This window comes from Emys orbicularis, chromosome 8 (assembly GCF_028017835.1).
Source record: "Emys orbicularis isolate rEmyOrb1 chromosome 8, rEmyOrb1.hap1, whole genome shotgun sequence".
NCBI classification, from domain to species: Eukaryota; Metazoa; Chordata; order Testudines; family Emydidae; genus Emys; species Emys orbicularis.
The window spans coordinates 89,641,517-89,655,840 of record NC_088690.1 but is presented as its reverse complement, the minus strand read 5'-3'; the positions used below and the strand labels follow the sequence as shown (position 1 = coordinate 89,655,840).

General features: G+C 40.5%; 1 protein-coding gene across 2 annotated transcripts in view; it reads right to left on the bottom strand.

The window, feature by feature from the left end:
* GABRB2 (gamma-aminobutyric acid type A receptor subunit beta2) overlaps positions 1–14,324 on the bottom strand; it is a 253,223-nt gene that overhangs the window by 91,313 nt on the left and 147,586 nt on the right. For both annotated transcript variants that reach the window (XM_065409096.1, XM_065409097.1), the window contains exon 5: positions 8,423–8,505. In XM_065409096.1, the coding sequence (XP_065265168.1) occupies positions 8,423–8,505 (83 nt within the window). The remainder of the gene's footprint in view (positions 1–8,422; positions 8,506–14,324) is intronic.

Genomic DNA, 14,324 nt, shown 5'->3' with positions numbered 1-14,324 from the left:
AACAAGCATTGCTAAAAGCTGCACACAATACCCTACTCGTATGTATTCTGTATATGCCACATACAGTAACTCCTCACTTAAAGTTGTCCCGGTTAACGTTGTTTTGTTGTTACGTTGCTGATCAATTAGACAACATGCTTGTTTAAAGTTGCGCAATGCTCCCATATAACGTTGTTATATAATGTTGTTTGGCAGCTACCTGCTTTGTCCACTGCTTGCAGAAAGAGCAGGCTGTTGCAGCTAGCTGGTGGGGGCTTGGAACCAGGGTAGACCGGCAGCTCCCTCTCCCCCCATCAGCTCTCCGCTCCCCTAGGTTCCCTGTGTGGCAGCCACCCAGCAGGCTATCAATTGCTGGCAGTTCAGCTGTCCCTCCCCCCACTGCCATGTGCTTCTCCTGCCCTCTGCCTTGGAGCTGCTCCCAGGAGCCTCCTGCTTGCTGTGCGAGGGGGGGGAGAGGAAGAGGGGGCTAATGTCAGGGTGTCCCCCTCCCCCCGTTCCTGCCCCCCCCCGCTTACCCCATCTCAGGTAAGCAGGGGAAGGGGGGGACACGACAGGAGGACTCAGGACGGAGGGAGCTTGCTGGCAGTAGCTGCGGTCTCAACTTGCTGATCTACTTAAAAAGGCAGTGTACTTACAGTGGGGTCAGCGTACTTAAAGGGGCAATGCGCATCTCTCTCTCTCTTTCTTTCTCTCTCTCTCACACACACACACACACACACACACACACACACAAGGTGTGTGTCTCTGTCTCCCGTGCTGTCTCCTCTCCCTCCATTTGTGCTGTCTTGTAGAGTGTGAGGCTACATTAACAACAATGGGTTAACCCTTGAGGGCTCAGCTGTTCCAGTCCATCATTTAGCAGTAAGGCATTCCCTGGGAAATATCCCACCCTCTGACTTCACCACCTCAACCAAGCTTCACAATCATCATTGCTGTGTACATTATTTAATTGTTTGTTTAAAATTTATACTGTGTGTGTGTGTGTGTGTGTGTGTGTGTGTGTGTGTATCTATATCTATATCTTTTGTCTGGTGAAAAACATTTCCCTGGAACCCCCTGCATTTACATTAATTCTTATGGGAAAATTGGATTTGCTTAAGATCGTTTCGCTTAAAGTCGCATTTTTCAGGAACATAACTACAATGTTAAGCGAGGAGTTACTGTACTTTACGGGGGGGGGGAACTACCTTAGGAAAGTTTTAGAGAGTTTTAAAAAGATATTATTTTTTAAATTCCTCTATCTGGAAAGTCATATGCCTTAGTTACCATGAAGCCAAGGTAAAGAACTCAAAGGGAGCCACACAAACTTCTACAATTACCTATGTGTCATACTTTTAAACTCTTATTTTAAGATCTTCCAAGATTAGAACTAAGTGCTTCTATGGCTCAATGGAAAGTCTGGAAGCTCCCTTTCACAAGATGCTCCCTGTTTATAGCCCTGTAGTACTGCAAGGTAGCCAACTCGAAAGCTTGTGAAACGTATATCAAAATCAGTCATGGGCCTAGGGCTGAATGATGATTCTGCCTTAGTTGGGTATATTTTTCAGTGGAAATTCCATACTGGGGGGAGAGAAAGAAACGATTCTTAGGCAGGTTGAAGCTGCTTTGGAATGTTAGAATAAGTCTCAGAGCAGATGAGTATGTAGGACAGGCGGTCAGAGATGCACGATGGTTGTCCAAAGCATGTGAAAAACTCATTGAACACATGATCTGAAATTGATCACATGGATATCACATCTCCATGTGTGTTTATATATATCAGAGATATATACAGATAAATAATGAATTTAATATTACTTTTTATGTTTATGTCTCTATACTGTATTATACAGAGTGTGAATATAACAGCATCATTAAAGCAAAATAAGACATCACTGATGCTTTAATTCAGTGATTAGGAAGCTGTTTTTCCCAGTTACTGTTGTTGCCATTTGAACACAATGGCTTGTTATTACCATGAACCACGGTGTATTATATAACCTGTCTTGCATTGCTAGAAGGGAAGATAGTATGTGTCACCACTGGATATATTTTTATGCCCCCTGAAGCGATTCGTGTGGACTCAACTGAGATTTTACATTTATTAATGACCAGCTTTGGCAGTCTCAGAAGCACCAGGCACAAAGTGAAAATCGTAGGTAAGCAGACTTCTGTTTACATTGACTCAGCAATTGCTTTTTGGGCCCAAATTGATATAGGAGACCATGGAAGAGCAATACACTGCTGATAAATTTAGCTCATCCCAGAAATGCTGGCTGCATCACACACTGACTGAGGAAGGGGTTTAAAGGGTTTGAATTACAACCCAGATTTTCTCTACATTTTAGAAAAAAAGTATTTACATTCTGTAGAGGGTCATAAAGAAGCAACCATTTCATATCAGATGCCATGCACATCTCAGACACTTGTCAGCATGTCAATATTCCACATCTGATAACTCACCTACATAGCTCAAAGAGATGACCAGTTCACAAGGCGTTTGATATGAATGTTAGGCCTTTTATGAGAGAAAATCCACTTTAACTGTGATATGTTATTACTGCCAGTGCTCTTATTAGCAGGTAACTCCTCAGCTTAGACAGAGCATAGAGCTGTCTAAATATCAGCTTACAAATACTCAGAACGCTAGGAACCACATGTTCAAACTGGGGGATTCAATTCAGCTTTTCATCCTTCCAGAGAAGATAAACTGAAGTCCACATAGTTTACTGTGTTTGGGCTTTCAGAAAACAAACAAAAACTTTACAATCAAGGTTCTCTCTGTTTTGCATAACCACTAAACACTGTACGGCATGTTTCAAGAACAGGTGATTGTCTTTCAGTTTTTCACCAAAATACTCCCTTTTCCTCCTGTTGTGGTGCTCTATGCATAAGATGTCCTTTTGGCTGTCTCACTTTCCCTGAAGAAATGGCTGCACTGCACCCACGTACATACAATTTGTACAGAACTTCCGTTTGTTTTGGAAGAAAGGTACCATTTTAAAAGTAAATGCAATGCATTCCACCCTTGTATCAGCGAACCATTTCATGGAGTTCCTCAGGGCAGAAACCATGTTTTCCTCTGTGGCTTTGGCAATCTCCTTTCAAGATCTCAAATATTCACTCTTCAAATATTCAGGGGAAAACTCACATCTTGGTAGCATGAAATATGTTGGGAATAGTGGTAAGAACACTGGTTTAATGCAGAGCAGCAGGGCCGGCTCCAGGGTTTTGGCCGCCCCAAGCAGCCAAAAAAAAAAAAAAAAAAAGCCGCGATCGCAATGGCAATTCGGCGGGAGGTCCTTCGCTCCAAGCCGGAGTGAGGGACTGTCCGCCGAATTGCCACCGAAGAGCTTGACGTGCCGCCCCTCTCGGGAGTGGCCGCCCCAAGCACCTGCTTGGCAAGCTGGTGCCTGGAGCCGGCCCTGCAGAGCAGGCAGTTTCTGAATATTCCATACTAGAGCTAAGCAATATTTTTTGACTTAAAACTTTATTTGGCAAAAACTGCAGATTTGGTGATACCAAAACATTTAATGAATTTGTGCCAATTTTCCTAAATTGTTTTGGTCAGAAAAACCCTGAACAAAATTGCAAAATAACTGAAACATTTCAATATTTTCAAAATGCAACATTTTGAGTGATTTGTTTCAAACGTTACTCTAATTTAAAAAAATAAATAAAATAAAAAAACATTTCAAATGGGCTCATTCTACTTAAAATGAAGGATTTTTGTTGTTTTTTTAACTTTTCAATGTGCCAATAATTTTGAAAATTTTCATTTTTGATTTGACCCAAAACAATTTGTTTTCTGATTTTTCAGAACTGAACTGAAAAATCCAATATTTTCATAGCTCTAATCCTGGTTGTTTCAGTAAGGTCTGGACAAATGCATTCTGTAGCTATTTTTACTGCTGCTCCAAATAGGAGCAGTATGGGCTTCCCCTCTACACATGCTGCCAATGGCACTGGCAGTATGTATTTAGGTGTATGTGGGGTTCTGGCATGACCTTAGCACAGCTGACTAAACTTTCTTGGGACCACAGAGTATGCTGAGCACATCAGCCAGGCTTTTTGCCCAGCACTCAAAGGAGAATTTAGGTCAGTATATTTTCCTGCTCTTAATTGGGTACACTAAGGGGAGGTGAGAGTGAAAAGCTACCTGTATTTTCTGCTATTCCTTAATGCACCTTCATAAGAGATGCCGAGGATTGTGCCATAAAACATCTTTCTGAAGTAGAAATATTTACAATACAAGTGAGCAACCTATAGTACAGAAAGGTTAAGTGAACTACCTATGCTCATGCCATAAGTCAGTGGAAAAGAATCCAAGATCTTAACTTTTAATCTCTTGCATCGACACTTGACAACACTTCCTGTCAATGGGAGTTACAGAGAGAAATTCCCTCAGTGCACATTAAAAATGTACCCCTACACTGCTCACTTTGGAGAATATCCTTACAGCCAAGAGAAAAAAGGGCAAGAAAATGCAAAAAGCAAACAATATTTGAAAGCATTTTTCTTTTTTCTACGCAATCTGTACTTTTAAATGATTAGAAACATATATAAGCTTTAAATTATATATGGAAAAATATCTATTTTTATCAGTTTGTATTTCTGAGCAGCCATTTGCTCAAAATTTTGTAGCATATGTGATATCCTCATCATAAGCCTATAAAGAGAGATTATACAGAAATTTCCCTTCTGTTTGTTTTATATTTCAGCAGCAACTGGGCTAAATATTTAAAACCTTACAGGAGACATTTTCAAAAGGTGGTCTCTTATGTGCACTTATGGAGCAATTACCAGTACTTGCTTTTTGTTGGATAAGAACACAGACATGGACAGAGATACAGTACTGTAATAAGGTGGACAGATTCACTATGATATTTCAGTATAGATAATGGTTACCTGCATGATGTGATTGCCAGAATGTTAACACTGCTGTACTGAACACATTATTTTGTAATGAGATGAGTAAGAATTGAAATGAACTTTAAAGCCTGTAAGTGTCATTGTGTAATTGAAATGGATAATAGTCCAAACGCACCACATGAAACTAGAGTAACTGCATTTGAATATATTCAGAAAAATCCATGATCAAATCCATGATCAATCTGAATGATTTTATAGTGAAAGGCTCCACTGTTTCAGAATAGATTTGTGTGTGGACGGCATCACTTGAAATCCGGAGTCCAGCAGATGTGCAAGAAGGTATTCTATTTATTTATTTATGTACACCTCTACCCCGATATAACGCTGTCCTCGGGAGCCAAAAAATCCTACCGCGTTATAGGTGAAACTGCGTTATATAGAACTTGCTTTGCTCTGCCAGAGCACGCAGCCCCGCCCCCTGGAGCGCTGCTTTACCGCATTATATCCGAATTCGTGTTATATCGGGTCGTGTTATATCGGGATAGAGGTGTTTTTAAATTAGGTGAACCAATGTTCCATGTACTTTCTAAAACATCTGTTTGCCTCCAAGCTCCTTCTAGACTTGTGACTCATTTGCTTACACATGTGGTTCTTTTCAATCACTAGAACTTCAACACACAAATGAATGGAAGGTGGGAGGATCAACTAATCTAGGATGCCACAAGGAGCTTAGCTGTTCATACAGCAGTAGCAGAGGTAGAAGGCTGAAGAGAAGAGTGATCTACCTTCTGATATCAACACTTCATTGAAAAGGAAGCTCTCTCTGTTGCCATTATCCCACTGGGAAGGTGATGACCAGCTGACTTTACTCTAATGTCTCATTTTTACTACTCAGCAATGACCTGTTCATTGGCTGCCAGCAGAAAGAGAGAAGAGGAAAGAGAGATGAAAGAAGATTGAAGACAGGGAAGCTCTGATCTTACCCACCCAGGAAAGAGCTATTTGATAGTAGTAGTACAAAAGCATCACAGAAATAGAAAGCAGATTTTCAAGACATTTCAGTTTTTTATGGATGAACTGTACAAGCCATGATCACAGAAAAACAATGTACCGGTATGTCCACAGATGTCTAAGGCAGTAGCATATATCTCATATTTCAGTCAAAAACTATGGCCCTATTTTAATTAATTGCTTTTTCTGCTTACAGTATACAGATAACGCTGGGCATTAATCCTACTCTTTGAACTGATACTGTAAAAATGCTGTCTTCTGCTTCTCTTGATTGATGATACCATATAGCCTCATATTTTACCTAATAGTAAAACTCTCCATCACAGTAATTTCTTAATCCATGTTTGCAGGAAATTAAATCAAACTCATCCTTTGGCCCAGGACAATACATTTTTTTTTAGATCTGCAGCAAATTTCAATCTGGAAAATTTGACTCAAGCAGTTGTAACGGTTGGACAGATTTGCATTTCTACCTGGACATGCAGATCCATTAATAATTTCAATATGGAGGATTGACATAGGGCTTCAGAACACCATATTAAAGTATTAACATCTGTCTGACTGTTTTCTTATATGGCTCTCAACATCATAATATCTTGAAAGGCGGGTTAAATACAGTCCCGCTTTATCATCTCAATTTTACATTTTGGAACACCGAGCCGCAGACAGGGCGAGTGCCTTGCTGAAAGTTGAACCATATGATAATGACAAAGCTGAGACTGGAACTCTTGAGCACTTGGTCTTCAAATCTCTGTTTAAACCACAAATTTTACTGCCTCTCCAACAAGGACACACACAGAAATGCATTTTTTAGGTTATTCCATGTTTGATTTTTACTCTCCATTGTTCATACATCTCTGCTTCAATATTTTTTTTCTGTCAGATTTGTTCTTTTCCACTTTGCTTATAAACGAATCTCGACCTTAACCAGAGCACAGTTACTGCTCCTCTTACACACAGGCAGTTGGTGCAAACTAAATGAAATGAAAGGCATGCCATCCTGATGATACCATATAAAAGTTCAGAGCTGGCAATATTTCTAATGGATTGTGCTGGAACATTTTCTGAAGCAGAGAACAATATTCGGGAGGTGTGTGTGGGGAGGCAGGGGAGATTCCTTTCACTAAAACATTATTCTCCGCAGACTTAAATCCACAGGATCATTGCTGTTATGCCAGTAGATAAATTGATTCGCAGTATTTCTCTCCTATTAAGTAATGTACTAGCATAGTTTGTTCAGCGATGCTTAAACACTGCAAATTAACAGTGAAATCCTGGCCCATTGAAATCAATGGGAGTCCTGCTACTGACTTCAAGAGAAGGAGGATTTTACCATATATAGATTTCCAAAAGCAAAGTCAGTCACAATATTTGCAACTCAAATATTCCAGTATAAAATAAGGACATTTAAAAAAAAGCAACAACCACTATAACATCAATAATGCTTAGCTTTATGCACTGTGAATGATTTCAATGAGAATACTCAGAGGGTCTAATTCAGGAAAGTATCCCTGTTCAGGAAAGCATAGAAGAATATGTTTAAATAAAATGGAAGTGAATGGGACTTGAACACATGCTTAAAGTTAAGCATGTTCTGAAGTGCTTTCCTGAATAGGGGAAACAGTATGGGAATTAAATGTATGTGTAAATCTAGGCAACTAACGTACACATATACCATATATAGCTATATAATCAAAGTTGTTTTAAAGTATAAAGAGTATAACTGTTTTAACGAATGCTGCAAATTTCATATATTAAAACATTCAAATTATTTTTGTTTGCTTGCAAATCACTCAATAAATTCCACTCAGAGAAAGTGAAATATGTCACATTTCAGCTTCATGATGTACCACAGTTGAGTGATCTACTGTTCTACTAAAAAACAGAGCTCACCATGGAAGTGCTGACGCAATCTTAATTACTATGTCAAATAACTTGTTGCCTGCAATATTGTATTTATCATATGACCATACATTATTTTGTTCCCTGATATATTAAAATTTTCCAAAGAGCTTTCAATGTAAACAGATTTTAAATTTTATTTCACAGCACATGTCTTAGTTGTATGGAAAGCCTGACCTTTAACAGAGAGACTAGTTATTCAATCAACACATATAATAGACTGTATTACACATGCACCGAAAGTCTAACTACGGTGTCGGTGATAAAAAAACATCGACTGTAAAGAAAAATCTAAGCCCTTGTTTAAAAATGAAAACAACCAACAACACAGTTCAGCAGCAGAGAAGGATAAAGAAATGATAGTAATCCTCTTGCTCCTCACATGAACTACAACAAGCCATTTGAGTGAGACTTTTAAAGCTGAAAATTGTCCATCAAAACACAAAATAAATTCCTCTAATCCTTGTGCCACAAATTACTAATCCATCTGGCAAGCTAAATGTGGTGTGCATGTTTACAAGGGTCTAAATATCATCTGACAGAAAGGCAACTAGGTTAGTAACATGTACCCAAATAAATAAATAAATAAATAAATAAATAAATAAAACGTCTGAAACAGTTTGACCATACAGTAAGCAGGATTTACAAAAGTACTTACAGCTCTCAATCTCCAGTGTGCAGTTTTGTTCATCCAGCGGGTATCTTCGTAGATCCATCATACAAGCAGCTGTTGTTGTAATTCTAGAAGAGAATCATATATGAGGGCAATTGTTATTATGTGCGATTCATATCTCTGTTTGATTAAACGGAGTTGAAACAACAGAGAATGGATTCTGCATGATAAGCAATTTTGCCTCTTGGCTTATTACTAAGCTATTGCATGTGCTGGCTATTCGTAAGGGTATGGTACTACTAATCTAGTTTATGGAAGCAAACTCATATGCCAATTTGGTGGACAAGTGGACAGTTTATTATATTTATATGTTCTCCATCACCATAGTATCTCAGAGCCTCACAATCTTCAATCTAGTTATACTGACAACATCCCTGTGAAGTAAGGCAATATTATTATCCCCATTTTACAGATGGGGAACTCAGGCAGAGAAAGACTAAGGGGGTGTCTACACTGCAAAAAGGTATATTCTTAACTCAAGTTAGCAACCCCATGTGACCTAACCTGAGTTAAAATAGTAGTGAAGACATGGTGACAACTTTTAACTCAGGTTAGCAGCTCAAATTCAACCCCATTCTCTCCTATAGGCTGTTACTTGGGGTACGTCTACACTTACCTCCGGGTCCGACGGCAGGCAATCGATGTTCTAGGATCGATTTATCGCGTCTTGTCTAGACGCGATAAATCGATCCCGGATCGATCCCGGAAGTGCTCGCCGTCGACGCCGGTACTCCAGCTCGGCGAGAGGAGTACGCGGCATCGACGGGGGAGCCTGCCTGCAGCGTCTGGACCCGCGGTAAGTTCGGACTAAGGTACTTCGAATTCAGCTACGTTATTAACGTAGCTGAATTTGTGTACTTTAGTCCGAAGTGGGGGGGTAGTGTGGACCAGGCCTTGAGCTGCTAACCCGAGATGCTGTGTCTTCACTGCCATTTTAACCAAAGTTAGGAACACACCTTTTGTTCCAGTATATTCACTTGTACCTAATCCTGCCTAAGGTCACACAGGAAGTCTGTGGCAGAGCAGTGAACTGAATGCAGGTCTCTCAAGTCCTAGGCTAGTGCCCTAGCCACTGAACCCTGCCTCTTCTCAAGTGGAGTGCTGTTCGCTGCCTTGAGAGGCACCATGGTTTCATTCCCAGCTTTGATTTCTCATTTTCCAGATGAGAGTAACCAGCTGGATCATGAGTCAGACAGACGTCCCACAGATTCTCTTTGCTCACCAACTGGGTGATCCTATGAATTTCCTTAGTGCCACTGAATAGTGCCAAATTAGTGTGCGTAAAACAGGCTTTGCATAAAAGACAATTAACAAATAATATTTATTCTGCACAATTGCATATAAAACTCAATTCTCCATTCTCTCTTACACTCAATAACACTGTGCAAATGAAGGCTTATTTTAGTGGTGCATCCTCAACAGCAGCACAACAAATATTTTCAGGACTGTTTTCACAAAGTATTTAGAACGTATTTGTGCCTTGACATTACACTAACATTAACATGCGTCAATTGTGCCTTTTAGATGTTGTTAGAAACATCTGTACCATCAAAAATCATTTACTGCTAGATTTCAGGGAGGAATAGCCCTGAGCTGAATGTGAACCAATGCACAGAGCACAGCAGCAATATTTTATTCTTAAATCTTTCTATTGTGTAGACAAAATCAATTTTTGGTCTTTCTCCCCCACCCCCAAACCACACAATGTTGTATAGAACTCCACTGCACTTGAAAAATAGTACATTTTGGAATCTGCCAGTATACACATGAAACAGCTATGTTCTATCCTCCTTCTAACTTGGGATGTGGGAACCCTTCGGGATTAGTTTACAGATTGATAAACTTTTCCGTGAGATATACAGAACTTCTTTTCTCTGACACAGTACTGACCCTCAGTACGTGCGCTAATATCCATGGGGAGAAGGAATAGGAAAGGGCATGAGGCCTAAACTTCCTCCAGTTGGACTCTTCTTCAAGACCTAGGAAACCCCTCCATTGCTGGGCTCCATTTTTCCATCTCTAAACATCATGGCCTACTTCCAGTCCCAATGACTTATTTAGAAGCAAGAACCATAGCAGTGCCTGGAGAGACCCAAAGATCACTCAAGACCCTTTAGCAATCCTCTCGGGGCAAATATGGCCTTTGGGGCAGTATAACCACCTCACCAGCACCCTTTTTGGTATCATAGCCCCAGAAATAGAGTTGCCTGAGCACGACAGAGATGCTAAAAAGAGCAAAAGGAAGCTCAGCTACATAAACTCTAAAATTGACAACCTCATTACTGGTGAATGAGTCCTTCAAGCATGAGCTGCCGGGTGAGGACTCAACAGAAAGCAGAGGCTGTTATGTCAGGCTGTAAACTGGATAAATGCTGGGGGGCCAATAGCTGGGTGTAACTGTTGTGGTATGCTCATCCCAACAGCAAACACCAACTTTGCATCACATATAGCCATCAACTTAATGGGATAAATATGTTTTGTATTTCTGTAGGCTTCATTTTCACCATTTGATATCTCTCAAAGTACCTTCCACAATGTGTACCATCTATAATGCCTAGTTCAGGTGAGACATTCTCCATGACCCAGAATTCCTGCATAATTTGGTACTGGGACTGCCTATCCATAGGGGACCAGATGTGGTCCAGTGCGGTACTGCAGCCTGTTCCTGGGCTGTCACACTCCTCCTAATTACTACAGTGACCCCCTCACTTTAGGTTTGCACCAGCCTCTTTATAATGCCTACATTTGCCTCTCCTACTCACAGCTCTAATCCTGACACTTTTCCTTTTTCTCTACATTGATCCTATAAACACTCACCAAATCTCCTCTGTCTGTCTCTTTCAAATCTGTGCACACAAACAGTGTGGAAGGTGGGTCTTTAATCTATGTATTGTCTATGTTCAGGGGAGACAGACTTCAAGCTCAATGCTGCTTGAGCATCTTAACATACATTTCCTGAGTTTGACGTGCCTCTGGCACCTGGAGCAGCTCTCCAGCACTCCTGGCCCCTTCCAAAATTACTAGGTGGGCATCCATTCTCCAGGACCATGCCCCTGGCCCACTGTGCAGACAATTCAGGAACAAAGAAGCAGCATCTTTGGGTACGTCTACACTACCAGCCGGATCGGCGGGTAGTGATCGATCTATTGGGGATCGATTCATCGCGTCTAGTGTAGACGCGATAAAATCGATCCCCGATCGCTCTGCCGTCGACTCCGGAACTCCACCGCGTTGAAAGGCGGAAGCGGAGTCGACGGGGGAGCGGCAGCAGTTGATTCTCCACCATCCTCATGGCCAGGTAAATTGACCTAAGATACGCCGACTTCAGCTACGCTATTCACGTAGCTGAAGTTGCATATCTTAGGTCGACCCCCGCCCCCAGTGTAGACCTAACCTTTGAAAATCACCTTCGTACTAAACTCTCTCTTTAACCTATAGATGGACACCCAAAGAGCTATTCTGCATCTGCCAAAGTTTTCAACAATGTTGATCTCAATTTTTCAATCAATGGGCATCACCGCATGTGCTTCAGCAGCTACTTCCTGCTTCAGAATACCGGGGCAGTGGTTGGAAGCCTAAAGAAGAGACCTGCCTGAAGGGGAAAGAAGAAGAGAGACAGAAGACAGCTGTTGAGTCCCATGAAGGGGGGAACTCCCGGAAGTAGAAGGGGTAAACAACTGAAGAAAATACCTGTCCAGACATTGAGGATTATTATAGGTTGAGCAGGTAGCACCACCTGTATTTAAGATTGTCCAACACTTTCCATTATAAGACTGTTTTCTGTGGCTATTAACTTTGCCATTCAGGCTAAAAGTGTTAATTCTGGGTGCCTGCCTCAGGCTGATTATTTTGGGGAAAGTTTCAGCAAAAATGTTTCAGCTGTTTCCAATAATGAGACTAAGGACAGAAATGTTTTGCATATGTTAAAAATATAAAACAAACCCTACAACTGTTTGTCTGAGAAGTTCTAGCACCTTCAGGCTTTACAGAAGAGATTTGAAATTTGGCAGGAGGTTTGTTCTTTTGTCAGGGAAGCGTCCAACATTTGCCAAATTATAAGTTCACACATGTTCAGTATAGACTTCTTAAAATTTGGTAGCTACATTTTTCTGAAGATTCTGTCAGCACTGAGCATGCCTCATCCTATGTGCAGATCAATCTGTAGGTGTGCTATCCCCAGCAACTTTAATTCTGGTATTTCTTCATTTTGAGTGCTTGACTTTGCAACCTTAACATTGTTTTAATGTAATGTGTATGTTTGTGTGAGTATGTAATTACTACTTATAATACAAGAGCACCCAGAGGCATCAGTCAGGAGCAAAGCCCCACATATAATGCTGTATGAACACAAAGACAGTATTTTGCTTCCTCAGAAATGGGAGTAAGAAAGAATAGTTGGTGGTGAGTAGAGTATGGCCTTAATCAAACCTAAATAATAGTTTATGATGATTTATTTCAACCCAGCTAGTTTGTTCATTCCTATCCACAGTGCAGTGTGGCTCTTAGATTTTAACATACATCACAAACTAGTAATAATACAGAAAATAATAATTACAGTACTTCTTGTTTCTCAAGGTCATTTAAACAAAGCACAACTACTCAGTTTTGTCAGCACTGCAAACTCCACCTGGTATCAGAAACGTAAACTGGGATCTTAATAGTTCTGATGTCACCAGTAATAAAGGTACTTAGAGGAGAATAGGTGAACAATTCTGTTGATGTGTGAAGTAGGCCAACACCCTTCCCTACAGCTGTATTGTATTGTATTGTATTCCCTACAGTTGTATTGCCTCTGCGGGGCTAATCAAAGTAAGAAATAGGGGAAACTTATTTTGGCCCCTAAGTAAGTAGATATGACTGAATACACACAGGGAACGAAGCAGCTGAGTAAGGCAGTGTGTGAGTATTTCTGGAGAACTGTCTAAGGCATTCCTAGCTATCATGCTTGCTTGGAGGCTGATCCAGCTCCTATTTAAATAAAGGGCAAAATCTATACCAGAGGAAAGTAAGAAGGCCAAATTCTTCCCTCAGATGCATGCACACAACTCCCACTGAAGACAATAGCAGAATCTGGCTCTTAATTAGCAATCCCACTATCAATTCACAAAAGCTTTGATGTAAATTATGTTCTGCAGCTGACCATGTCGCTTTATCACTATCATTATCAGACTCCTCTGCACATGATGAGTAAGAGTCACTGGCTCTTCCCCTATCTGAATTAGTTATCTAAGCCATGTACTGTAGCTATGCTCAGTGTTCACTTCAACTCCTTGGAAACAGACCTGCTGTGTGACAGTTGGAAATGTTGGCAGCAGTAGGCAGCAGACCCAATTACAAATACGTGGAAATCTGGAGACAAAACTGCATTGTGGTTAATCTCTCTCCGGCACAGGAATATCAGCTTTAAAGAGACATGATCAAGGTTGTTAGAAATATTTGACCTATCTTTAAACCAAAATATATCTCTTTACAAGTTAACTATAAGTGGCAAAGCCCATAGAATTCTGTTTTCTCCTTCCCTCTCCAGTAAAAAATGTCATAAGTGCTTCCTCCTTATAATGATGGGGTAGGGGGTAGCTTTAGCAGAGCATCTATAATAGTGACATTTCTAAAAATATATTGGTAAAGCAGAATGTTCTGTAACTAACTACCAAGATTTTTGGAGTGCAAATGCTTTTCTGCGTGGAGAGCTTCTTGACACATTTTTATAGAGAAAACTAGCATCTGGAATTATTGATGGTAAACTGAGAGAGGCAATAATTCCTAGATTATCACAGAACCCAAAATTGCTACAGAGGTTTCATGGGCATCCTGGCCTATGTAGTCACATAGGAAATGTCCGAGTCCCCTTTGGCCACCAAACAACATTTAGACATTTTGTGCTCGT